The 26,542-nt window shown below is 36.6% G+C and overlaps 4 protein-coding genes across 6 annotated transcripts in view; 3 read left to right on the top strand and 1 right to left on the bottom strand.

Moving 5' to 3' along the window:
- LOC123868990 (leucine-rich repeat and calponin homology domain-containing protein) overlaps nt 1-26,542 on the bottom strand; it is an 84,640-nt gene that overhangs the window by 50,801 nt on the left and 7,297 nt on the right. For all 3 annotated transcript variants that reach the window (XM_045911719.1, XM_045911700.1, XM_045911710.1), the window contains exon 2: nt 8,520-8,664. In XM_045911719.1, the coding sequence (XP_045767675.1) occupies nt 8,520-8,664 (145 nt within the window). The remainder of the gene's footprint in view (nt 1-8,519; nt 8,665-26,542) is intronic.
- On the top strand, nt 5,608-7,546 carry LOC123869028. Its single transcript, XM_045911756.1, has 2 exons — nt 5,608-5,885; nt 6,503-7,546. Exons 1-2 carry the CDS (start codon nt 5,693-5,695, stop codon nt 7,024-7,026), a joined length of 717 nt encoding a protein of 238 aa, XP_045767712.1. The 5' UTR covers nt 5,608-5,692; the 3' UTR covers nt 7,027-7,546.
- The window catches only part of LOC123869003 (elongation factor G, mitochondrial), a 28,125-nt gene continuing 18,519 nt past the window's right edge, over nt 16,937-26,542 (top strand). Inside the window, exon 1 of the mRNA XM_045911735.1 lies at nt 16,937-16,950. The gene's annotated coding sequence lies outside the window, so the exon portion shown is untranslated. The remainder of the gene's footprint in view (nt 16,951-26,542) is intronic.
- Nucleotides 18,664-20,265, top strand: LOC123869019 (cAMP-dependent protein kinase catalytic subunit 1-like). The gene has a single exon (XM_045911745.1). The coding sequence runs from the start codon at nt 19,089-19,091 to the stop codon at nt 20,205-20,207; it is 1,119 nt and encodes a 372-aa protein (XP_045767701.1). The 5' UTR covers nt 18,664-19,088; the 3' UTR covers nt 20,208-20,265.

Genomic DNA, 26,542 nt, shown 5'->3' with positions numbered 1-26,542 from the left:
TTATTTAATGTGTTGTTGTGGACAGTAGCCTACATTGGGGATCCTGTATCAAAATTCATGGGGATTTTGTATCACGGTGAGCGTAGCGAACGAGCGTTAGCGAGAGTGATCCAAAATCCCCATGGATTTTGATACAGGATCCCCAATTCAACACTACTCACAGAATCTATAATAGCACTAAAGACTAGACCACAACACCTTGGAACGTCATGCACATACCATTCATTCTTCTATTCTACATATAACATGGGACCGTGACATCCCCGGTCGTTCACCCCGCCCACTGATCTTTATACCGACCTACAAACCGCTTCACTGTTAGCGTTATCACAATGCGTTCTTTTTGTCACAGGAATTACGGTGTGTGACGACGTTTACGACGAATGCAAACAAGATAGTTAGCGGGTTACGACATTTTTGGTTTTATAACGAAAAGTTAGGGAAAATTCTACTTAAGTAACTACACACCACGTTTAACCTAAATACCTTCAAGAAAAGAGTAAATAGGCATCTTCTAGCACTATTATATTATTCTGTGCCCGCAGCAGGTTAGCGCGGGGGCTGTGCGGGGCGTCCCCTCGCCTCATATCCCGATTGCCATCTCAACCTGTCGCGCACTGAAGCTAGTATAGATCAATTCGGTCTCAATCTTGTACATTAAAAAGATGATATTGTGATGAATGATGATGAGGCACTATGCTGCAAAATTAGTGAGATATTTCGCGTTCCAAACACAGTAGAAAGTATTTACAGGGTTTCGACCAATCATAAGTGCCATGTGCCATCATTTGAAATTAGCGAGTCTCGTAGTTATTTCTGTCTAAAAGGGCAATGGCTTTCAATCGACAATCGTTTTGTCGACTATTTTAAAACACCATCGAATTCGTTTTTTTATCCCATTTTATTAACCCCCGACCCAAAAAGAGGGGTGTTATAAGTTTGACTTGTGTATCTGTGTATCTGTGTGTCTGTGTATCTGTGTATCTGTCTGTGGCATCGTAGCGCCTAAACGAATGAACCGATTTTAATTTACTTTTTTTTGTTTGAAAGGTGGCTTGATCGAGAGTGTTCTTAGCTATAATCCAAAAAAATTGGTTCAGCCGTTTAAGAGTTATCAGCTCTTTTCTAGTTTTCTTGTATAAAAGAAGGTTAGATAACCGTTAGGTTCATAATATTATGTCAATTGACAAATGTCAAGCTGTCAAGATCGACGTTGCCTAGATACATGATTATTTATTTGAAAATGATGTTTTGGAAAACTCAGATACTTTGGACTAGTACTGTAACCTTGACTTGTCGGGGGTGTTATAAATTTTTAATTTACACTTGTTAAGAATGTCTGTCTAACACGCGAAAACTTTAAATTAATCGAAGACGGAAAAAATAAGTATGTAAGTAAGTAAAGTTTATTACTCAGATAAAGTTTATTTGGCGGTTGTGAAACAGGTCCTAACATAGACACTGTACAACCGAATTAGCGCCAATTTGCTGCTTAACACTTAGGTACCAGTCTGCAGAATGTGTATCGGTCTTTACCGTAAACGTCTCTACCGTAAACATTTTGAAATATCATATTTTGCATAAGAAGCCATACATTACCTTTAGGTTAGGTTTCACTAATCACTATTTAATGTCTTTCCTGAGTTAAATAGGTACTATGGGTATTAGACATTAGTACGATATACTAGGTAGGCACCTATTTAATATTATTGAGTATCTGATAGATCTATGTGGCTATATAACGTCGTACAATACACAATTCTTGGAATGAATATATGCCTATTCGTATGCGACATCCTTTGCCACTGTCATGAAAACATGAAGATTGTTTGTGAGAAGCTTAGATAAGACCTTTTATGGAACAGGTGATTGATTTAAAGACTCGTGTAAGCGTTATCTGCAATAGGTACCTACCTGGTACAAATTGAAACAAAATGTTACAACGATGTGACGAAATTCGGTCACCAGTGACATACCGCCACTGTTTAGGCTGTGGCACAACATTTGTTTGTACCGGTTACATATTATTACTGAACGCACGATTGGTTTGAGTGAAAGTGATTGATTTATCTGGTGATCATTCAAAAAACGGTCAAGTGCGAATCAGACTCGCGCATCGAGGGTTCCGTACTCAGGTAATTTTTGACATTTTGCACGATAAAAAAAACTATTAAGCATAAAAATAAATAAAAATCTGTTTTAGAATGCACAGATAAGGCTCTTTCATATGATACCCCACTTGGTATAGTTATCTTCCTTTGAAAATTGAAAATACTTAGTATTTGTTCATGAACACATTTTAATTCTTTTTTTTTGATGTAACCACAAAAAGGTTTTCGGATTTTTTCCTTTACTTGTGCTATAAGACCTACCTATCTGCTAAATTTCATGATTCTAGGTCATCGAGAATAGGGTTTCATGACAGACACGACATACGGACAGACGGACTTGGCCGGTTTTTCCTTTTGAGGTACGGAACTCTAAAAATCACGCGCAGACAAGTTGTGAAATAAAATGTGGTTGTGAATGCATGCACTAAATGTTCCAGTACACTAGATGTCCAGTTGCATGACAAGCGGTTACGGTTAAATTTTGACGCTCAAACTTAACTGAAGGCTCATAAGTGGGTGGCTCAGGAATACATTTCGTTTTATCTTCAACGTCCTCGTAGCTTATAAAAAAGTCAGTGTCCGTTTGAGGACAGCAAGTCCTGGCAGGTTTTTCCACTTTATAATTTGTATCACATTAACATATCAATAAAAGATGGTTGCGAAACCGGCCTAACGCCTAGGCCTCTGTATCCCAGCTGGATTAAATCCACACTACCAGTATGCGTAGTTGCATTAACTTACTACCATCAAAGTCATTTGCAGCAGAGAGATATAGTCGCTAGGTATCTATCTAATATTTTTGACGTGACAACGTCTTATAATTCGATAGAGCCGGCTGCACGCACGAAAAAACATGACTCATGCGACGTTACCTCGCTCTGAGGCGTTCCATGTAAGGCTTGAAGTGCAAGCGAGAGCGCGGAACGAGCGACAAAGAAGCACAATCGGCCTTTGTTTTTTTCTTCGTGAGGAAAATCCGTCATGGATACCACCGACCACGGGGGAGCGCAGTGGTTATGTCGGACTCCATCCAAGTTCCATCCCACCGCTGACGACGGAGCACAGGGGACCGACAACCTCTCGTTACTCCGCCAGTCCTTTTAGTTCAAGTTATATTACATCGCATTGGCAACGCGTAAAATATTATACCATGTTAGGAAGAATCCAGCCAAAAAAACGAATGCGGCAATGCACATGCTACATATTGACAATGTCAATCAATACCGCTGTTGTCTGACAGCTATAGTGCAACGATCGCCATCACCTCGCTGAGACTCAGGCTGAAATCTATAAAGCGCACTTTGACTTTGCTCTGACTTAAGATTGAGTTAAAACGAGACAGATTTATGTGAGAGATATAACTCTGTCTCGTTTTAACTCTGTCTTAAGTCTAAGCAAAGGCAGAGCGCGCTCTATAGATCTCACCCTCAGTCACTACTGGCAGATTGAACTAGAGGGAACCTCGGTTTGATCCTAAATCGACGATTATATCAAATATTAGGCTATGGTGACGTGAAATTATTATGTAGAAAAAAGGGCTATAATAACCAGCGTCAAATGTACTACAATTTGACCACCATTTGAGGCATGGACGTCGACGCCTCCATGCGGACGTTTTGTTAGAATTTCCATAACTATCGTGAACAGTATAGTATCTGTGCTAGTAGTCATAATCCCTATTGATCATTATTATTAACAAGTGTAAATTAAAAATTTATAACACCCCCGACAAGTGAAGGTTACAGTAATAACTAGAAAAGAGCTGATAACTTTCAAACGGCTGAACCGATTTTCTTGGATTATAGCTAAGAACACTCTCGATCAAGCCACCTTTCAAACAAAAAAAACTAAATTAAAATCGGTTCATTAGTTTAGGAGCTACGATGCCACAGACAGATACATAGACACACAACACAGATACACACGTCAAACTTATAACACCCCTCTTTTTTGGTCGGGGTTTAAAAAAGGGCTATAATGACCAGCGTCAAAAAATGTACTAACATTTGACCACCATTTGAGGCTCGGACGTCGACGCCTCCATGCGGACGTTTTGTTAGAATTTCCATAACTATCGTGAACAGTATAGTATCTGTGCTAGTAGTCATAATCCCTATTGATCATTATTATTAACAAGTGTAAATTAAAAATTTATAACACCCCCGACAAGTGAAGGTTACAGTTACTAGAAAAGAGCTGATAATAATTTTCAAACGGCTGAACCAATTTTCTTGGATTATAGCTAAGAACACTCTCGATCAAGCCACCTTTCAACCAAAAAAAAACTTAATTAAAATCGGTTCATTACTTTAGGAGCTACGGTGCCACAGACAGATACACAGTTACACACATCAAACTTATAACACCCGTCTTTTTGGGTCGGGGCCTTAAAAAAATGCCGTAATAATCATAATTTTCGTGTTAACGAGGTAGGAATGATTGCTATTATTGCAACGTAACATTACGTTGTCTACGCTTGGTAAACTGTGAAGTGTGACGTAAGGACCGCGAGCGTCCAACGCTTGAAGCGATACAGCGTTTGTTGTTGTGGTGGCTGGCGTGGAGACTGCCGGTGGCTGGCGGCGTGTGGCCGCGGCGCGGAGCGGCGGACGCGGCCGGCGCCCGCCGCGTGCCCGCGCGTCCCCCACTCCGGGCAGGGTCACCTCGCTCGATAGAGATACGCTGTTACGAGTAGGGCGACCAAGTCCTGCACGTTTTTCAATTTTGTTTACTATTACTATAGCTAAGTTATTCAATCAAATTGATATGAGTATTTGGCGAATGAATCGATAGCATAGAATGTAACGGCTATACACACGTATTTAGTCGATGTAAGCCCGACTAGTTACATTCTATACTTTTAATGGAAATCCCTTACGATAGTTTAATAGATAGTAGTTTTATACTAGCTGATTCCTAGGACTTCGTCTGCGTGGATTTAGGTTTTTAAAAATTCTGTGGTCTTTGATTTTCCGACAATGTCACTCTCCAGGTCTTAAACTATAATGCAAAAAGTCCATGTAAAAGTCACTTCGATCCAATGCTCCGTGCGGCGTGATTGAAGGACAAACCAACAAACTTTGGCATAATATGGCTAGGTTTACTCCTTCACGCAAAAACTACTAGACGAATTTGGCCAAAATTTGGAATGGAGATAAATTATATCCTAGATTAGCACATAGGCTACTTTATATCCCGGAAAATCAAAGGACCAAACTAAAAATCAAAGGATCAAACCACAGGATTTCGAAAAACCCAAATCCACGCGGACGAGGTCGCGAGCATCAGCTAGTACTTAATAAAGATCTCATCAAGATACTGCTGGGCAAATACAATTAATAGTTGCTATTTACTTCAATGTTAATAAAAACGCTAAGTATCCTGAAATACCGACTCCCGATACAAAGTTAAATCACGGTGGGCAACCTAGTCGTACCGCGCCGCCATTTTGAAACCGCACCGCGCGTTCCCACGCTGCGCGTCAGTCGCCCGGCGCCCGCCGCCCGTGTTGTTAGCCGCGTTTGCACGCCGGCCGCAGATAAACGTTCAACAACAACTGGCCCAACAAATTAACCTTCAAAATGAGCAACACTGTCCAGTTTGAGTACGATCCCGAACGCCTCATCGAGGAGGTGAAGAAACGCCCGGGTATATGGGACTTCGAGCACGTTGACTACAGAGCGAAGAATAAAAGGCACCTTTTGTGGGCCGAGGTCGTGAGCACACTCATGACGAGCGACGTCAAGATTTCTAAGAGCGAGATGCGGGAACTAGGTAAACGCTTTTGTTATAGGTACCTAACCTTGTTATAGGTAGATAAGTTAGATAAGTTTTTTCACTATGGACACTATCGTATCATTTATAGAAAAACTACATCGTGAAGTGTATCGGCATGAATAAATTATTGCAGTTTGATACCTACCTACCTGTCGAATAGGTGCCTATTGGTATTTTTTTGTATTTTATGAATCGTAACTACCACTTACAATATACCTACGTAGTACGAAGGTATATTGCACGTGGTAGTTACGTAGTACGTACATGGTAAGTTTGACGGTCTCCCTAGCGCAGTGGTGAGTGCTGTGTGGTGTCCTATGAGAGGTTCCGGGTTTGATTTCCGATTGGAGCAATTTGAAAACAATCTGTTTGAATTCTGAATGTTTTGTTTTTCTTCAACTTTATGGTAAAATGATAAAGCTGAGTTTACATGGTCAATAAAAATGACGCTGCAACTCTGCTCACTTCATTCTGTCGGTCTACGCCAAATCTTAGTAGGTATTTGGATATTATGTGTTTGTTAGGTAATAGGTATATATTGCGATTTTTGTTCAGTTTGAGAAAAATAGCAATAACATGTGTTTTTTTTAACATATTTTATTTTCAATTTGCAGAGCTCCAACTACAGAAGAAATGGAAAAGCATCAGGGACTGCTTCCAGAAATACATCTCGCATCCAAATAGAACTAAACGCCCTTATTTATACGCCAGACAGCTGCAATTCCTCAAGCTGAAAATGAACAATCCCGAAACCTCACAAGAGGTGGCGTCTAGTGATTCGGAGGACGGACGACGTACGAAGAGAGTGTGGAAACCGAAAAAGAGATTGAGACTCACCAGGCAGAGTTCCGATGATGATAACGATGATAACGACGATTACAGATCAAACGACGACGCAGCAATCGAATTGCCAATCAAAAACACTATCAACAAACAAATTGATGAATTCGCGTTCGCGAGCGTCGATAATAACCAAAGCAGATGCGAACCAGAGGATCCTGATAAGTTGTTCCTACTATCACTGTTACCGCATCTCAAATCTATACCAGAAGAATATCGTCTCAACGTTAAAATGGAAATGATGCAAGTACTGAGAAACGGTCATTACCATTCGACGATGGATCACAAAATAATGTAGGTTATTAAGTTTTTATGAAGCAAAATACTCTACAAGTTTTGTAGACATGTGAATAAAGATTCTTGGACTATAATACAAACAAAGATTTAAAGACTGTTATGTTTATTCAATTAAGTATATAATTCGGCTTTATCAATGAGGATGAACCGTGTTATATTACGAATAAGTCGTGATTAAATATTAGTTGTATTCTTACTTAAAGTACATACTTTGAAGTGAAAGTATAAATAGTCCGATGCATAGATAGAATAGATCAGTCGGTCCGACGTCTTTTGACTGCGATTTGATGAAAGCAGATTATATTTTGTTGATAATATTATCTTGGTTTGAATTATGAGGCAAAATTAAGAAATTGTTTAGAAATCGATATAATTACTTGACTGATTAAAAATTCAAGTGTTAGCCATTCGATTTCTGTTGTTCAATAAATTAAACTGCCGGGATCGAAGGCTTATCTTGTTTGGGCACAAAGGATAAGTAAATAACTATATCATATTGGTGTTCTACTAACGAATAACCTGTTACCTCTTATTTAGCACATTATATTCAGTTGAGTGAACTTATATCAGAATTATATATGGCGCAAACAACTGTGAAATATTTCCTATCGTTATCGTACAAGTTTAATTAAGTGAAGTTATACCAAGTATAGTAGATAAATTGTAGTGAAGAACTTTTCAAAAAGTTAATATTTCTTATCAAATAATATTGTTGAGATTGTAAGATTAATACTTTTACTATTTAAGTAACAATAACTTTTAGTTTAACATTCCGTTTTTGTGTATATAAGTACCTACCTTTTTCATAGGTTTTTTAAGAGCTCATTTAGACAGTTCATCTACAAGTGTAAATTAAAAATTTATAACACCCCCGACGATCCAAAGTATTTGAGTTTTCCAAAACATCATTTTCAAATAAGTTTCAAATAAATAATTATGTATTTAGGCAACGTCCATCTTGACAGCTTGACATTTGTCAATTGACATAATATTAAGAACCTAACGGTTATCTAACCTTTTTTTCAACAAGAAAACTAGAAAAGAGCTGATAACTCTTAAACGGCTGAACCAATTTTTTTGGATTATAGCTAAGAACACTCTCGATAAAGCCACCTTTCAAACAAAAAAAACTAAATTAAAATCGGTTCATTCGTTTAGGCGCTACGATGCCACAGACAGATACACAGATACACAGACACACAGATACACAGATACACACGTCAAACTTATAACACCCCTCTTTTTGGGTCGGGGGTTAAAAATGAATTATTTTAAACGAAAATATGGTTAATCAGCTATCAGGTCATCAATCAATGTGTGATTAATAAAGACAGATGTTTTATTGAAATAAATAGTCGAAAATGAAAAGTCTAAATCCACTCAAGAAACCTTACAATATTATAATAAGTTAGTCCTGAAATTGATTTCGTTGAATAGTTTAAAAATATAATTCGTTATATTTCTAAAATGCAGACTTTATATTCATTTACTTACCTAAGATCTAAGTATGTTAGTGACTGTAGTCCACCAACGCCGTCTGGTACGCTCCTTATAATATTTTGTGACAATAACAATTTTTCTAAATAAATGTACGTAGTCACTTCATCAGGCACTTCACTGAAGCGGTTCTTTGATAAATCTGAAACAAAGAGAGATCCTTTTATAGCGCAGACAACAACATCTCTTTAATAATAAAGTATCACAACCAATAATTACATTCATCATCATGATCAACCCATTGCCGGCCCAATACTGAGAACAGGTCTCTTCTCAGAGTGAGAGGGAGTTAGGCAATATTATGCCACGATGGCTCAATGCAGATTGGCAGACTTCACACACCTTTCAGAACATGGAGAACTCTCAGGCATGCAGGTTTTCACACGATGTTTTCCTTCACGGTTAAACGATGTGATATTTAATTGCTCAAAAACGCACATAACTGAAAAGTTAGAGGTGCGTGCCCGAGATCGAACCCACGACTTCCGATTGGGAGCCAAACGTTCTGACCACTAGGCTAATTAGATTAGGCTTAATTGTCTGACAGAGAACTACTTAATATTTTGATATCTTAGTTCGATTGGTGGAAGGTAATGTCGACGTTTAAGAACAGAAGCCTGAGAAGAAGAACAAATTGTTGGAACAAATAAACAATCATAGCTCATCATCAATTACGAGTAGGTCTTATTTTTAACCCCCGACCCAAAAAGAGGGGTGTTATAAGTTTGACGTGTGTATCTGTGTATCTGTCTGTGGCATCGTAGCGCCTAAACGAATGAACCGATTTTAATTTACTTTTTTTTGTTTGAAAGGTGGCTTGATCGAGAGTGTTCTTAGGTATAATCCAAAAAAAATGGTTCAGCCATTTAAAAGTTATCAGCTCTTTTCTAGTTTTCTTGTATAAAAGAAGGTTAGATAACCGTTAGGTTCATAATATTATGTCAATTGACAAATGTCAAGCTGTCAAGATGGACGTTGCCTAGATACATAATTATTGATTTGAAACTTGAAAATGATGTTTTGGAAAACTCAGATACTTTGGATAGCTATAATCCTAGAAAATCAGTTCAGCCGTTTGAAAGTTAGCAGCTCTTTTCTAGTTACTGTAACCTTCACTTGTCGGGGGTGTTATAAAATTTTAATTTACACTTGTACAATTTATCTGGGTGACCTAATTCAGCTTGGAACTCAGACTTTAAAACAAGATAAGAAAACAATTTTTCCAAATTAGTCGTGCTTATCTGTTAGATTCAAGTCTTTAACTTATTCAATAGTTGGCATATAATAATAATTGAACGAGTAGTTTTTATATTATATGTAGGTATACAACTTTGTGATCCAAATTACGATGAAAACAAAGACGTAGGTATTGGGTTAGAATTAGAATCCGCCAACCTTAGTAAGGATTCAGGTCCTTTTAAGTTCTAACCACAGTGAAATTTAATAGCTCGAATAAAATAAACGAAGGGGGCGCAAACATAAATAAGGGAAAACAATATTTCCTTTCATTAACGCATGAGGTTTTACGATGCAAGTAATGGTTTGCCATGAAAACGGATCGTAATACGGAATGTGTAAAGAATTACTCAGAGCCAGAATAAGGTTCGCGACAAACAAGAAATCGAAATGACCCTTCAAGCCCTCATGAATAACGAACTATAAAGAGCTGATAAACAGTCCCTCTATAGGGCTGCTTGCTCAGGTTTCCATACAAATTGAATTTAAGTAGGTATCGGACGTATTTCGTTTACTAGCAATTTAAAACAATTGAATAGCTAACTGAACTCTGGGCACTAGATTTATGATCAGTTTAACTATCAATGTTTACAATTTTTTTTTTAATTCAAGTGTTTGTCTTTCTCTTTGCTGTAACTCAACAACTTAACTATGCCACAGTGATACCTTTCATTCCGGAGACAACATAAACTACTTTTTGTCCCGAATTTCTTTATAAATTGACAAACTCGACGCAGACACAGAGTGCATAAGCATTTTCTAGAAAAGTCAGTCGTCAAACGCAAGCCTATCCTCACAATTTTTTTTTAAGTATTAAAAAAATTGCTTTAGAATCAAATTTTGGAATCGGAAGAAGATAAAAATATTCCGTGACCGGCAAACTTTGATTATGCGTGTTACAATCATCAAGACCTTGATGGTCTCGACGAGTGAATTAACTACACGATCACATTATCTTAATGGAAGATAATTTTATACGTACAGTGAACAAGAGTTACTGTCATCTATATAAATAAAAACATGACCTTATTCACACACCAAAGGCCAGCCCAAACTGCTAAAGCTAGAACAAGAAATTGGGACGGTGAGCCCCTACTCGCACCCTTTTATATGACTTGGCACCATTTAAAGAGGTTATTAGACAACATTTTAGACATCAAAATATTTTGAAATGTTTATTTCGCATAAAAATCTTAGAAGTTAGATAGCAGAATTTAAAGTAGGTAGGCATTTAATTTCATTCAAATCAAAAGATTGCTTAGAAGTTGTACAAACGTCGGTTATTCTTACAAAAACCGGTTAATAGGTTCGTTGGCATCGCCTCAGTTGAGGGTTTGTTGTGGTGAGATTATATTACTAGACGTAACCGCAAATATTACTTAAGATTACGACTGATCTGTGGCATATCAGTATAAAATACAAGTAACCCAATTTTAGTTAAAGCATCAAAATTCCCAGTTGATTCCCAGGTCTGTCCAAACGGATTTAAGCTTGGTCTTAATATCATAGGTCAGGGTCAGACGTGCCAATTCGGTAAACTTTTCAATTTGGTACATCTGTCCTTGGCCATATTGATACCAATAAAGACTCCATTGTATAAGTCAATAAAATCAAGTCGATCTTATCCTAACAACCCTTGTAAAATGGACGGTTCTATGTTAGTCTTATTAATACAGTTAAATTTTGTGTTATGCAAAATTCGCACGGTAATTTAGTAGCTAGTTATTTGTGGCAATTCAGATTAATTCCAAGTAATAGCCAGGACTCCATCAGAGACCTCGGCTCACAATAATTACATACCACAATTTCCGCTGCGTAACGTAAATAACTATAACGCAGAATGTCTTGCGAGATGCGTGACTCAGAAAGCTGAGCTGAGTAAATGATATGCCTATAACCCTACTTCTGAATTTTACTATAAGAATGTAAAATAACTATGTTACTAAAATACCCACTCAATCTTCTGCAAAAGCTTCTTTAACGTCACTAAAATTGATATAAATCATCGTGAACCTCCCTTCACTACATTGAAAAGATTCTGATTACTGGCAGTGTAAGACGAAAAGAAACCTTGAAGACGTAGCCCGATGCGTTGGTTAGACCAAATCCATACCACTCTCGACAGCAAGGCCTACGGAACCCTACACGTCGCAAAGAACTGAGGCACATGGCACGACATTGTCGATAGGAGAATCCTTGGTGGAAGAGCTCACACGACTCAAGAACCTCAGTAATGGCGAACATGACTCTTAGATAAGTTATAGCGAAAGGCTGACTACTCCTAATTACTTAACTAAATACAGAAGCTTAGTACTAAGTTAATGATCATTGCAACTGTTAATATTGACTCAACTAATGGTGAGAACTGAGAAAGTTAGAAAAAGTATTTATTTCATTCTATTTCAGGCAATAATGGAAGAGTGAAACCCATCAAAAAGAATGATTGATGATGACAAAGCCAAGAAGACCATGGAGAAACAACATCATTTAATAATGTACCTAAATCACGCTCGTAACACGTTAATTTTGACTATAACTCACATCAAACAGCACTAAAATATACAGGACTGATTGGAAGACCCGTGATTAAAATAGCCTAAACGTGCTATAGACGATGAAGTAATATCAAACAACGATGCTATAGTTTTTGATGATGTAAAAAACCAAGCTCGATAGATAGTTAATCGTAACCAGATCACGTAAACATAGCTTTGAAATAAACTAAACAGAGATACACAAAAAGTAAAGCTACATCTGATTGAAAATTGAAATATAACCTTCAGTTGTGTTCATTGACTTCATTTCAATAAGTAAGCAATTTATTTTAACTACCCTCAAGTTTCTTTAGTACCAAATGGAGAAATAGTGTCGAATAAAGTAGTGATGAAGTGACTTTCTATCACTACAATCAATCGAAGTTCGAACTTAAGTTTGAGCGAAGTTTCAACAAGGAAAATAAAGGGAGCTACTTGTACTTGTGTTAGGGGCAACAATTTATCCTAAATTGTAATATATTATAACATACAAACCTTGGTTTTCATAAGCTTAATGGTAGGGTTCATAGCACAAAAAGTACCTACTGAATATCGTGTAGAGGTGAGATATATTTAGTAATTGGATGAAGGGCAGAAGGGGATCAGCAAAGGGCAAGCGGTGACAATGAACAAGCTATCAGGCCGATAAAAGGTTGAATATATTATTATAACTGATAGAGCCAATATAGAACCTATTTCATTCCATATTCAATAGAACTATTGGTAGTTACAAGGGACCCATATTCTACGTAATCCTACGTAATCGTAATCTTTACCAATATTTTAAGTAACTTACTATGTAATATTAAAAGGGCACGGTTACTAAAATATTCTACAAAATTATTTAAGGATGTAACAATTCGTGTCCTACTGTTACGACCTAAAACGATAAAAAAATATTGATGCGCTTCCCAGTACACTTGTCACTGATAAGAACATAATGCTTTCATTCGCTTATCAGATAAGACGTATTGATATTGATGGACGAATTTTAGTTCCAGCCAAAATGATACTCAAAGAGCTTAAATTTAGTTCAAGCGGTATTCAAACATCACTAGAAAGCCAATAACTGCATTCACGTCTCCATGATTGCTTCATAGTCTTTGTATTGTACTTGATATTTCGCAATTTATCACTCAAAGCGGTTTATACTGAAAACCAAGCATCAAAACGCTATTGGATAGCCGATAGACGAGAATAAAGAGATGCTGAATAGAGATAATGACCATTATTCATTATAGAGGTATTGATGTACATTATGTTATTGTATCAATAACAGGGTAAGAGCAAGTTAAAGAAAAAAACACCTGATATTCATTCAAAAGGCAGTTCAACAATTTTGTGTAATTCCCTCTCTCAATTCAGGCAAAAGAGACCAATTTACAGAGCTAGGCTCAACAAAAGTAAAATAAAGACTGAAAACGTCTCATAATAGTTATGAACGAAGAAGGACAAGACGTTCCGAACCCTAACTTTTCTAAGAATCACCATAATAAGTAATTGTTATTATGCTAAGTCCATAATGTTGCCGTACGTAATGATTACAAAACATTCTCATCTAACAATTTACATACACTTCGCAACACTGAATGCTAAATACCTACAAACAGCGTATCTGGCCTTAAAGTTCAAACAAAAAAAAAACGACGACGTATGAAAAAATGTTGGCGGTCCAGTATTTTTATGTTTGTATCGTGAATCGTCCTCGAAAAGTAACCGCCGTTACCACGTGGAATTAATAATGAGCAAGTATTTTTCAACGTCAAAGTACACGCACCACTGCCACTAGCTTCTATAGGTGTACCGTTTCACTGAAAAGGCTTTCACCAGAAATCCCACTGATTTTGTTTATTGGGGTCCTTGAGTGTCGTAAATATTATGATTCAATACATAATACACGCTTTTCTGGCAATTATTCGATGACTTTAGACGTGTTTGAACATGGAAGTAGACAATGAAGACCTAAATCCTGGCTTAGTTTTAGATCTAAACAATAAATAATAGAATATTTAGAGTATGTATGAAGCACGTGGAAAGGGCAACATTAATAATATTAGATATTATTATTCTATAGATACTCTATGTTTAAACTGCCTAAAAATAACCAGTAAACATTCTCGGAAAGAGATTTAGTGCGCCACTTTCGTTTAATGTCATGAATTTACATACAAAAGTTATATGTATGGTAATAACTAATAAGATAATGATATAATATCTCAGAAGAATGATGTTCCCAGCTGTGTAGTGTACTATAATAGTTCTGTAATATTAAATGTTTGTGTTAAAGGACGATAGTGCTCTGATCTAAAAAATTCGTAACACTGACTCAGACATCTCAGATCCTAAACTGGTGCATCTGGACTCAAGAAGCGTGAAATTTTGGACACAGTTTCTAAAAACTTATTAATAACTAGCCGATGCCCGCGACTTCGCCCGCGTGGATTTAGGTTTTTCGAAATCCCGTGGGAACTCTTTCATTTTCCGGGATAAAATGTAGCCTATGTGCTAATCCAGGATATTATCTATCTTCATTCCAAATTTCAGCCAAATCCGTCCAGTAGTTTTTGCGTGAAGGAGTAACAAACATACACACACACACACACACAAACTTTCGCCTTTATAATATTAGTGTGATAGTGTGATATTGGATATGTACTACATTAAGATGATGATGTAACAGTAAAAAATATTCCCGAGGTAAAAACCATTTGGTAGCGGAAACGATTCCACAATCCTTGCGCTTTACATAACACGGAGCTTACGGCATCGTCTCCAAGGAGATATCAATGCGCCAGTCGAAGCCGTTGCCAAGTCCATTGCGGACTGCGGGCCTCCGCAACCTTGACCGACGACGTTGTGAGTTCGTAATCGTTACATTCTCTAACGTCCAGTTACATGACACGCTGTTAAAATTACGTTACGAATACCATTGAACTTTGGCCACCAATAATAAGCAAAGTGGGATTCACAAATCAGTATGCATACCATCCTGAATCCTGATTAAGGTAATAGATATTTTGGTCCAAGTAAACAAACCCTGACTTTGCATAAGTTTTGTGCCAATTCAGGGTTTATTTTTCAACTCATTTTGCTTTTATTCACAGTGAAACTTTAACGATAACCGTGATCCGTAACGTTACTTTAACCGCCTCTGCAACTGCAAAAGTTTAAAAAGTAGTTTCTCTTGGTTAATGAAATTAGTTGTGTTATTGAGCTTCATGTCACCTAAATCAGAGTGAACTAGAGTGAGGAAACTCTATGATCCTGAATCGACATCAGTCAAAATATTACGCTAGGGGTCACCTGCAATCAAATATACCTACCTAGTCGTTTCATACCCTACCTATTTGATGTGCTACATATTGAGGTGAAGCCTCGACGTTTTGTTAAAAGTTTCATATTCGTGAACTGTGTCCGAATAATATATTGCAGATATTGTACGAGGTCACAGACCATTCTATTCATACGCAGACAAGAACAATAACATTGAGTAATAACTGTTCTAAATTGCGATGACCGAATTTAGTACAATACATCACTAAACTATTCATGACAGTGAAATCAATCCCAAAACTGCATTCTCATAGTCAACTCTGACGCACGATATTGCTTATTAAAAAATCGGTTGTACATTCAATAAAGAGCCAAATATTGAATTTAAACTTAAGTAATATGTAAAATAATCATGTAGAGTACAGCTTTAATATTGAAACAAAATTGTTTGCAATAGCCAATGCCATTGATTAATACTTAATATCAATTAAGTAGGTGCTTATTTAAAAACTGGAAATATTCACAATTGCAATAGAAAATACGATACAACACGTTTATCAAAACATATTTAAATGCAACTCAATTCATATATTAGACATAATGTATTTAATTAGTTTTACTGTTCACAACCATAAAGATTTGAATTAGCATTTACAATTTACAACACATTGGCATAATCTTCTCTTATCACATCTCTAACAAAAAATATTCTTTCAGATAAAAACTATGACGATGAGAATTCTAATAAAGATAACATCTGGGTTGAAGGACCATACAAATTACAATCATTCTAAAAATTTCGCTTTATATCATTTCACGAGTCACCAAGCATTACACTCAATATGTTCCAGCTTAGTGACATGAACATCCTATATTATGTATCTATTCATTAATGCTTCTGTGTGTGTATGTAACGGTTTTATGACGCACATCAGTAGTCTTAACAACTTTTTATATGGGATGCCTCGTGTGCCAATGATTGTTATTCGTTTCTTTGCACTCAGTAATTTGATATTGAGAAATCAAAGTCTAGGTATGTTTAACTCACTATCCATTAAGCTTTTAGAATGTTCTGCCCAGTAAGTTTGCATTTTATATACTTAGATTTTCTAGCTTCTCGGTACTGTATCAGTTTAGTTTAGTGTTAAACTTAGGAAATATTCAGACACTAGCTTATGCAAGCGAATTCTAACCCCTTTTTTACCCCCTTAAGGGTCGAATTATCAAAAGTCCTTTCTTTGCGTATGTCTACGTCATAATAGCTATCTGCATACCAAATTTCAGCCCCATCCGTCTAGTAGTTTGAGCTGTGTGTTGATAGATCAGTCCGTCAGTCAATCAGTATTTAGATCTAGATATAACTTTAATAATAAAATAAGATTTTTCTAAACACTTATTCAATGAACTATTTCAAGTGAAAACTTTTCAGTAACTAGAAGTTGATACTGAACAGATATAATTAATCAAAATCAGCTCTCGTCTTCTGCGATAAATCATCTAACTTATAGATACGGTCAAGGTATATCAAAGTTCAAGGAAATAGTTTAATTTAACAAATATTTAAAGGCCTCTACCTAATTTCAGATGGCAAACGACCGCTAGAACGAATGAATATGTTTACGTTCCATGAAATTATTATGACAATTGGCACCACTCCGCAGTAAGTATCTTCCGAAAAGATAAACCATTTCTTTTGATGAAATTCTTATCAAGAATAATTATTTTAAGCTTCGATTTATAGAATACTAGAGGATGCCCGCGACTTCGTCCGCGTGGATGTAGGTTTTTCGAAATCCCATAGGAACTCTTTGATTTTCCGGGATAAAAAGTAGCCTATGTGCTAATCCAGGGTATAATCTATCTCCATTCTAAATTTCAGCCCAATCCATCCAGTAGTTTTTGCGTGAAGGAGTAACAAACATACACACACACACGCACACACACGCACACACACGCACGCACACACACACACACACACACACACACACACACACACACACACACACACACACACACACACATACAAACTTTCGCCTTTATAATATTAGTGTAATTTTATGTGATAACGAATATATTTTCATGGAGGTACCTAAGTGTTTGTGTCTATTACAAAGTAGTAAGACAGATTTTATCTGGATTTCTAGTTTAATTCTCAAAGGTTCAATACAATTACAAAGACTAGGAAGTACCTAAAATTTTTTAAGTTCTGGGTTCTTCCAATTACAAGGAGTTTAAATCGATATACCTAACAAACTTACGAAGCCGAAGTCACAATATAATATTTGAATTGGAGTGAACAGGAAAAAACAATTTTACCACGAAGTAAGTAAATACTAAGCAGGTAAACGAATTAATTAAGTAGGTATTTATTTTAAATCGTGTTGACCACACAACGATATCTTGACTTAGCTATTCTTGGGATTCGGGAAACTACAGTATTCCTTCCAAGAGGTATAAAAAATGTTAAACGAATTTTATCTTAAAATATAGAAATGGAAAAACTGACTGACTGACTGACTGGTCTATTAACGCAGAACCCAAACTACTGGACATCTGCTAAGAAAGGACTTTTAAAACTTGAAATCCTGAGGGGATAAAATAGAGGTTTAAAATTTTTGTAGTCGAAGTGGCGACATAAGCAAGTTGGTTATCGTAATTGCTTTATGCAAGTTGCAATGTAATAGGAATTGCAATATAAAATGTAAACAATATTTGAAGTTGTAGTAAATGTTCAAAGGGCCCTTCACTTTCAAACGGTGTCTGCACGCATACAGTATGATGAATATGATAAGTATTCAGTACATTTATAGAAACAGGACTTCTGTAATGGATTTTAAAAGCGAAGCTTTCATATAAACCCACCCGATGTAATTATTTTAAATATTCATCGTTCAAGACTAGTTACAAACACTTATTTTAGATCCCATCGGCGGTAGAAGTTCCCACTAGATTAGAACATGGGGTTATGGCGGGCCAACAAATTCCTGAAAGGCCGGCAAACGCATCGGTTGTTCCTTTGGTGCTGCAAATGTCCATGAGCGGCGGTAATCACTTAACATCTGGTGACCCGCTATTTTTATTTCTAAAAAAAGCTCCAATTTCGTCCTTCTCACATGTGAGACGGGCGGGATACATCATTATATTATTATTGATTTCTTGCGAGGTATTGCAAGGGGAAAAGTTTCGGGAAATGTATCTACGTATAATAAGTTCCACGTGCCGACTGATCAATACGGCAGTCGGGACGCCGACCGGCCGGCGCGGCATGTCACCCCAAACAGCTGATCCTACCACCCTTCCCCACAGCTGGTTCGTTCACCCTTCACCCCGCACTTCTTTATACCCTCGCGTACTTTCGATCTCAGAAAATACCGCTGGCAAGGGAATTCAAACGGCCCCTCGACACACGCAAAAGGAAATCGCAATTTTCTGCTAATATTATCGTCAGCATGCCATTCCACAAACACGAAAATCCAGTTGGCAATGGACCAATTGCGAATGTCAATTTGACAACGAAACTAAAATGAATCCGAGTAAAAGCTATGGAACATTCAAAGAAATGTCTTATAAAGCTTATCAATCTACGTCTGCTGAAATCAGAGACGGGTATACTGTACAACAACAGCAACAGTACAGAAAATACCTGGAGCAACTCAAAATTGAATTCGATGAGCGATGGTGTAACAACCCAAAATCAAATATAATTTTCTCTGATCTAGAGCGTGTTAAAACGTTAGGTACCGGAGCTTTTGGCAGAGTCGTCCTTTTAAAACATTCGAAAACTAACAAATACTATGCAATGAAGGTTTTGGAGAAAGAAAAGATAGTAAAGATGAAACAAGTGGAACACACACTGTACGAAAAGCGAATTCTTGAAGCTATTAGATTCCCTTTTACAGTATCGATGGAATGTAGTTTTAAAGATAACAGTTACATTTATTTCGTCATGCCATTTGTACCTGGCGGTGAAATGTTTATACACCTTCGGAAAATGCGCAAGTTCGAAGAACCTCTAGCGAAATTCTATGCTAGCCAAGTAATATTGGCGTTAGAATATCTTCATTTCTGTAATCTTGTGTACCGAGATTTAAAACCCGAAAATATATTGATCGATAAGAATGGGTACCTCAAAATTACCGACTTCGGCTTTTGCAAAGTGGTTCACGGACGGACATGGACTTTATGTGGAACGCCGGAATATTTGGCTCCAGAATTAATTTTAAGCAAAGGTTACGGTTTCTCAGTTGACTGGTGGTCCTTCGGAGTTTTGTTATTTGAAATGAATGCAGGCTATCCTCCCTTTTACGGCAACGATCCAATGAAAACTTACGAGAAAATCGTATCTGGGAAGTATCGTTGCCCGGCAAATTTTAACGGAGACTTGAGAGATCTCATTAGGAACACTCTACAAGTTGATATCAGCAAACGTTTTGGAGTAATGAGAAATGGAGTGATGGATTTCAAAAACCACAGGTGGTTTAAAGGTGTAGAATGGGAGGCTATACTAAATTGTCGGTGGACTCCTCCGTACATTCCTAAATTTAAGCATCCTGGAGACACCACCAATTTCGAGCGTTACGAGGAAGAACCGATAATACTGTCGTCACACTGCCGATTTGAATCAGAATTCATTGACTTTTAAATTATATTCAAACTTGTATGAATGAAATGTTAAAGCAGAACGCATTTACGTGAATAAATTTTATCGAATAACTATTAGTTTAACAATTTATGACAAAAAAATATACATATAACATAAAAACAACATTGCTAGTACGTAAGTAACTTATCGACAGTTAGGATAGATTGAAAAAGGACGTAAGTAATTATTTACTGAAATTAAAGTAAAAACACGAGAGCAACATCCGTTTTGAAAGTCGTAAATCAAACAATTTGTTTTTATCTTTGACACCATATTTGCATCCGATACAAAACCGTGATAAAGCACGTGCGAGGGGCTCCACTCACGACATGCGCCGGCGCATAGAGGGGACTTAACAAGAACATACTGTAGGGGCACTCGACATAATGTCTATTTTTAGATACTAATGCCTTGCTGTGACAAAAACATCTATCGTTTATCTGGTATAAGGAAACTACTTAAGAGTAGCTAAATGTAAGAAAGTATACTATTATGCATAAAATCACACTAATATTATAAAGTCGAAAGTTTGTATGTGTGTGTGTGTATGTTTGTTACTCCTTCACGCAAAAACTATTGGACGGATTTGGCTGAAATTTGGAGTGAAGATAGATAATATCCTGGATTAGCACATAAGCTATGTGCTAATATTTTTATCCCGGAAAATCAAAGAGTTCCCACGAAATTTCAAAAACCTAAATCCACGCGGGCGAAGTCGCGGGCATCGGCTAGTTAGTTATAAATTGGACACGACAAATCGTGCATCCCCAGAAAATTTAATTTGTTTAGTTAGACCAAAACTAAAACTAATTGTTTTAGAACGTTTCGAACTAAGACTATGTGTACATATACGTACGTAGGGTCTTTGAACTTTTGGGCAGATGTCAGATAGAGAATACTTAGTTAATTATAACTATAAGCTCCAGGCATAAGAACAACTCTCATAAACATGGGGAGGCATTTGGAAAACTAGTCTAAATACAATCATGTGCGACCTAAATGCCAATCGGACTGCCAGTTTTAGCAATGGGTAATGAAACATCAACTGTGTGTTTATACTTTTATAGCGTACTAACTACTAACGGTTTTCACACCCAAATCGTTTTATAATAGCACCAAGTTCCATATAAATATACCTGAATATTACTCATATACTAATAATAGCATTTCGTTAAATTCTAGACTCTTGAGCATGCCAATTAAATTGAAGGACTTGTACTGCTCCAATATTATACAGCATAATTTTAAGTCCCGTTGTCCTTATACAGAAAAATATAAAATCGTCGTGTACCTACTTATTTAGAAATTGAAATAAATCTTCGTCAAAATCATGCAGGTAACAACGTAAAATATATCTAACTTTTGGCACAGTATTATGCGCAAAATCTTTGAAAGATTTTCTAAATGTCTCGCTATCAATTTAGAATCTACCTACCGCCAATTCAGAAATTCTTTATGCTTCTCTCCTCTTGTCTCTTATCCTACGCTACGTGGGGTCGTCACAACATGTTTTTTTCTTCCACTCACTTCTGTCATATACGTCAAAGCATTTTCCACCCCTTTTACACGCATAACTTCTTTCACGCCATCCATCCACCTTTTATTTGGTCTTCCTCTCCTCTTTTTCCTTCAACATGCATAATAATCGTTATACTTACTAGCAAAAATATGATGCTAGTTAAGTATCAACTTTATCCATTCTAATATTATAAATACGAAATATATCTGTCTGTCTGTCCGTCTGTCTGCTAGCTTTTCACAACCCATCCAATTATGATGAAATTTGGTACAGGGATAGCTTCCATCCCGGGGAAGGGCATAGGCTAATTTTGTTCCCGGAAAATCAAAGAGTTCCTACGGGATTTTCAAAAACAAAATCCACGCGGACGAAGTCGCGGGCATCATCTAGTTAAGTAATATAGCTACTTCAACTATAAATGTCTATATAAAAAAAAATATCCATAGATAGCTTAAGAGTAATGCCTTTGAACAATGGCGATCTCGCGGCCGTGCAAGCAAGGGTTCAAGCAGAAACCAACCGAGTGGAAAATGAAGGAAGCGGAGTTCCGTCTCACGTACGACGGGACATCCTCAACAGTGAACTTGGTTTTTTGTAATTTATCCACATTTAACTTAAAAACTTATGTATTGGAAATACTACTTTATTATGATTTATCGATTTTAGAAGAAATATTTTAGGACGTATAGGAAATAGGGCAACTAGGCATAGACTGATATTTTAGGATGAAATCGGACCCTGGTAATGACGTGATAAAAAGATTTTATCCGAGTTAGACAAGTATTTATGTCAAAATCGCGGGTTTTATCATTGATGAAAACATTGAATTGAAGTGAATGAACCAGACCACTAATGACCATGATCTGAAAACCAGAAGAAATGCCAATCCGTATCCCATATGGTTTTAAGGCTTGCTTTCATTGCGTTTTGTCGAAGAAATATTTCACACTTCAGTCTGCAATGCTACCCGTCACTGAATGTCAAATGAGGGATAATAATATACAAGCTAGACTTTACATTCACCTTCTACAGACTAACTGTAGTTACTGTGATGTGGACGTGCTTATTTACGAGAGCCGTTTGAATAATTTACACACCCTTGAAATATAAATCACGGTAACGAATGTTTCATTACTTTGAAACTTCTACGGTTACTCAAACACGAAATATGCTTTCAAGTAGACCTTTTAGAGGCAAAGCTCAAAGGGATTTACTGAAAGTTTAAAATCGCTACAGTGGCCTACCACTGCGTAAAGGACTTATATGTTACGTAGGAATATGATTTTACATTAAACAAATAAGGCAGTCATATTGCCATTTTTATTGCCATTTTTATGGAGATTTATTTAATATACCTTTTTCAAACAATGCCTATACGGTTTGTACAGATACTTGAAGATAAAAATCACGGCACTCATGCAAAATACTACAATAGTTACATTGAACATTAAGTATCTTAAATTGCTAAACAACCCGAGATAACGAAAATATATTATGTTCTATTGATATAGCAACTGGTTTCAACTTTATATGGGAAGTGCCTACGTAACCTCAAAAGGCTTGTTATAAAAACATAAGTGCAATTAACGATCGTAAAACAGAACCGATCAGAGGATTGCCTAACAACTGTGAACATAAAAGGGCAATGAAAGCTCAGCACGCTTGGAAAGCTATCGGGATATAGATAGACCACCGGGCTCGTGTTGATATTGATAAAGTTAGTTCATGGTTTTAGAAAAATTGTTAACATATTCAGGGCGTTGAGTGAAACATTTCAATGATTGACTTTTCACTGGAGGACGGAGGCAGACAATAACATCCAAACATATTAACACCAACTTCACTGAAGTGTTGACATTGATTTTAGTGCACTTTTGAGTTAAGAGAAAGCTGTTTTAAGTCTCTCCTTTATGTGTCAAGAGGAAAAAATTACTCTTCTCTTCTTGTCCTTTATCTCACGCTATATGGGGTCGGCAAAACGTGTATATTTTAACCCCCGACCCAAAAAGAGGGGTGTTATAACTTTGACGTGTGTATCTGTGTATCTGTCTGTGGCATCGTAGCTCCTAAACTATAATGAACTGATTTTAATTCAGTTTTTTTTGTTTGAAAGGTGGCTTGATCGAGAATGTTCTTAGCTATAATCCCAAAAAATCAGTTCAGTCGTTTGAAAGTTATCAGCTCTTTTTTAGTTACTGTAACCTTCACTTTTCGAGGGTGTTATAAATTTTTAATTTACCCTTGTCTTGCACTCACTTCTGTCATGCGTCAACGCATTTTCCACCTCTTTTACGCAATCCATCCACCTTTTCTTTGGTCCATCACCACATCAACATTCGCGTTTCGGTCGCATGCACTCTTAGAGGAATAAATTACCTACTTTGAAAATTATCACGTGAAAAGGGGTTTTACTTGTATGCTATAACTGAGCTTACAATAAGAAGATTTAAGAATCTCTTAAAATAATAGATCTAATACGATTATTCAGATTGAAATCATTTCAGTAGAGTAGAGTTGCTTATGTTGCTGCAAATCAAACAATCAACACAATCAGCTACTTTAGTATCGGTAGTTAGCTAGTGAAGTACTTACTATAGATACATCGACTGCAATCAATCACAAAGCTATTGAGCTGTTGATAGATACGTATCGCAAGCGGTGTCATTGAGATCGGAATGATTACATGTGTGAAATAATAGACTTCCAACGCTATTCAAAGGAAAAACTTTAAGTATAAACATCATAATATATAGCATCATAGTAGTCCTTTAGACATCAGATCTGCATGATGTTTTTAAGTTTACAAATTCATAAGAAAATGGATAAACGTATGAAACTTATCAAAGCATGGAAGCAAAGCTGTAAATGTGTGTCTGTAAATGTTACAATGTTTGCAAGAGGTCATAAAATAAAGGGATCACACGAACATTATACTCTTTAACAGAATTACACATCAGTCAATCCTTGAAAGCTACTGGGCTAAAAACATAGATCCTTGTTCATTTTAAGACACTAGAAGAACTTACGAAGAACACTAGAACACTTCTAGAAGAACACTAAGAATTTAATAAACGAAAACCTATAGGAAGGTAATAAACAAATCGACTGGTACGTTTGATCCATAAATTTCTATGGGCACTTACATTTAACAAAAGTCTTCTTAACAAAAACAAATTGAAATGATTCAGTTGAGTGAGTAAAGGCAAATCATAATAACGACCTAACTTTAAAGTAAATTCCGTTGCAAGCGTTCAAAGTATAACAATCTGATTCAACAAGTTACGGAACCATAACCGCAGGATAGCGGCAAAGAATTCAAAATTATCTAGAAAATTCATCAAAAATCCCTATACTAAATTTTTATTTAAATTTGAATCCAGCAACCCTACACAAAGTATTAAAGTAACATGCAGTTGTTTTAAGCACAATGTGGGTCACTGGCGATGCAAAGGCTGCAGTGGGCGATGGAGTGAAACGTAAAGGGCGAGATAAGAGGGCCGGTTATAATAGCACACGTTGCTGTATTGATCTAGATCTATTTGCTGACGGCTTTCGTTACGCTGAATTATGGGAAACGCAAAATGATGAAATCAAAAACAAGTTTTCTCTAACTTCAATAGAAACAGAATCGATTTCTATTGACTAACTAGTTAGTTGCTTACTTAGATATAGATTTAGCGTTGGAGTGCTACGTTATATAAGTATAGTAAAGAAAAAACGCGATGAAAACAAAGATATACTATGATTAAAAATGTGTCCTCACGCAAATAAAATCATACCTACTTGACGAGCAAGTTTCGTGGCACATAGCAAAAGAGGGCGTTAAAACTTAAAAATCTACATATATGATTTTGAATGTCTTTATGATATGAACATAAAACCTTCGAGCATGGAAACTAAAGCCGAAGAGTATCTAGCATGAAAAACCAGATGAGAATATCAATTTTAAGTTTAAAAGTTAAAATTATACGGCACAAACAGCGATTGATTCTGCAAATGCTATCAACGATATTAACTGCAGACGTAGCGGCGAAGATTTATCGAAGGGAAGTAATTAAATTAATGGATCTCCCACGGAATATTCATTTCCAATCTCACTAACTAGTCATATATACTTGCATCGAAAGCGGCTTTATACAGTATGTTTTGTTGTAGCTGTATAGTTCATTTAGCCAGCTAATGGCCCATAAATATGAATCTATTAGTTTTTACAATTTCTCTGCCTCTTTGTTTAAAAGCTTCGTTAGCCAACGCTAATCACTTTCACATGATTTTCACATGCAGCAGAAAAATCTCACATACTACCACTAACAACACATCTAATTTTAAACATAGTCTTATGGGTATTTAAATTTCTATAGGACACGACGAGACTTCGCTGACGCCGGGGAAGGATACAACTTGCATACTAATTTATTTTAATACTGATGATATAACTTGAACGAGTGAAAAAGAATCCAGACAGTCAAGCTTTAATGATGATCTACAACCTATGCCATTGGTCGGGTTAACATCATTAATATTCTAAGGACCATACCAGGTTATGAGGCGAATAAAAATGACGCACCTATTGTCAAGCCTAGCCTAGCTAAAGTATGGTAGTGCGTATCCATTGTACCCTCACAAAATTTGCATTATCGTTATAATATATTCTGGTCCTTGTGACTACACATTGTCACCCCTTTGTGGGTCGGCTGATACCTCTAACGAAGCGATAAAATGGAAAATTAAAGGGGTTTAATTTTATTTCGCCGACCTTAGACCTCTATTAAAAATACAGGAGACCGTGCGCCGGATCTCAATAAAGGGTTATATT

Source organism: Maniola jurtina, chromosome 1 (assembly GCF_905333055.1).
Source record: "Maniola jurtina chromosome 1, ilManJurt1.1, whole genome shotgun sequence".
Taxonomy (NCBI): Eukaryota; Metazoa; Arthropoda; class Insecta; order Lepidoptera; family Nymphalidae; genus Maniola; species Maniola jurtina.
The sequence above is the reverse complement of the archived record's forward strand: the minus strand, read 5'-3'. Positions and strand labels throughout refer to the sequence as shown.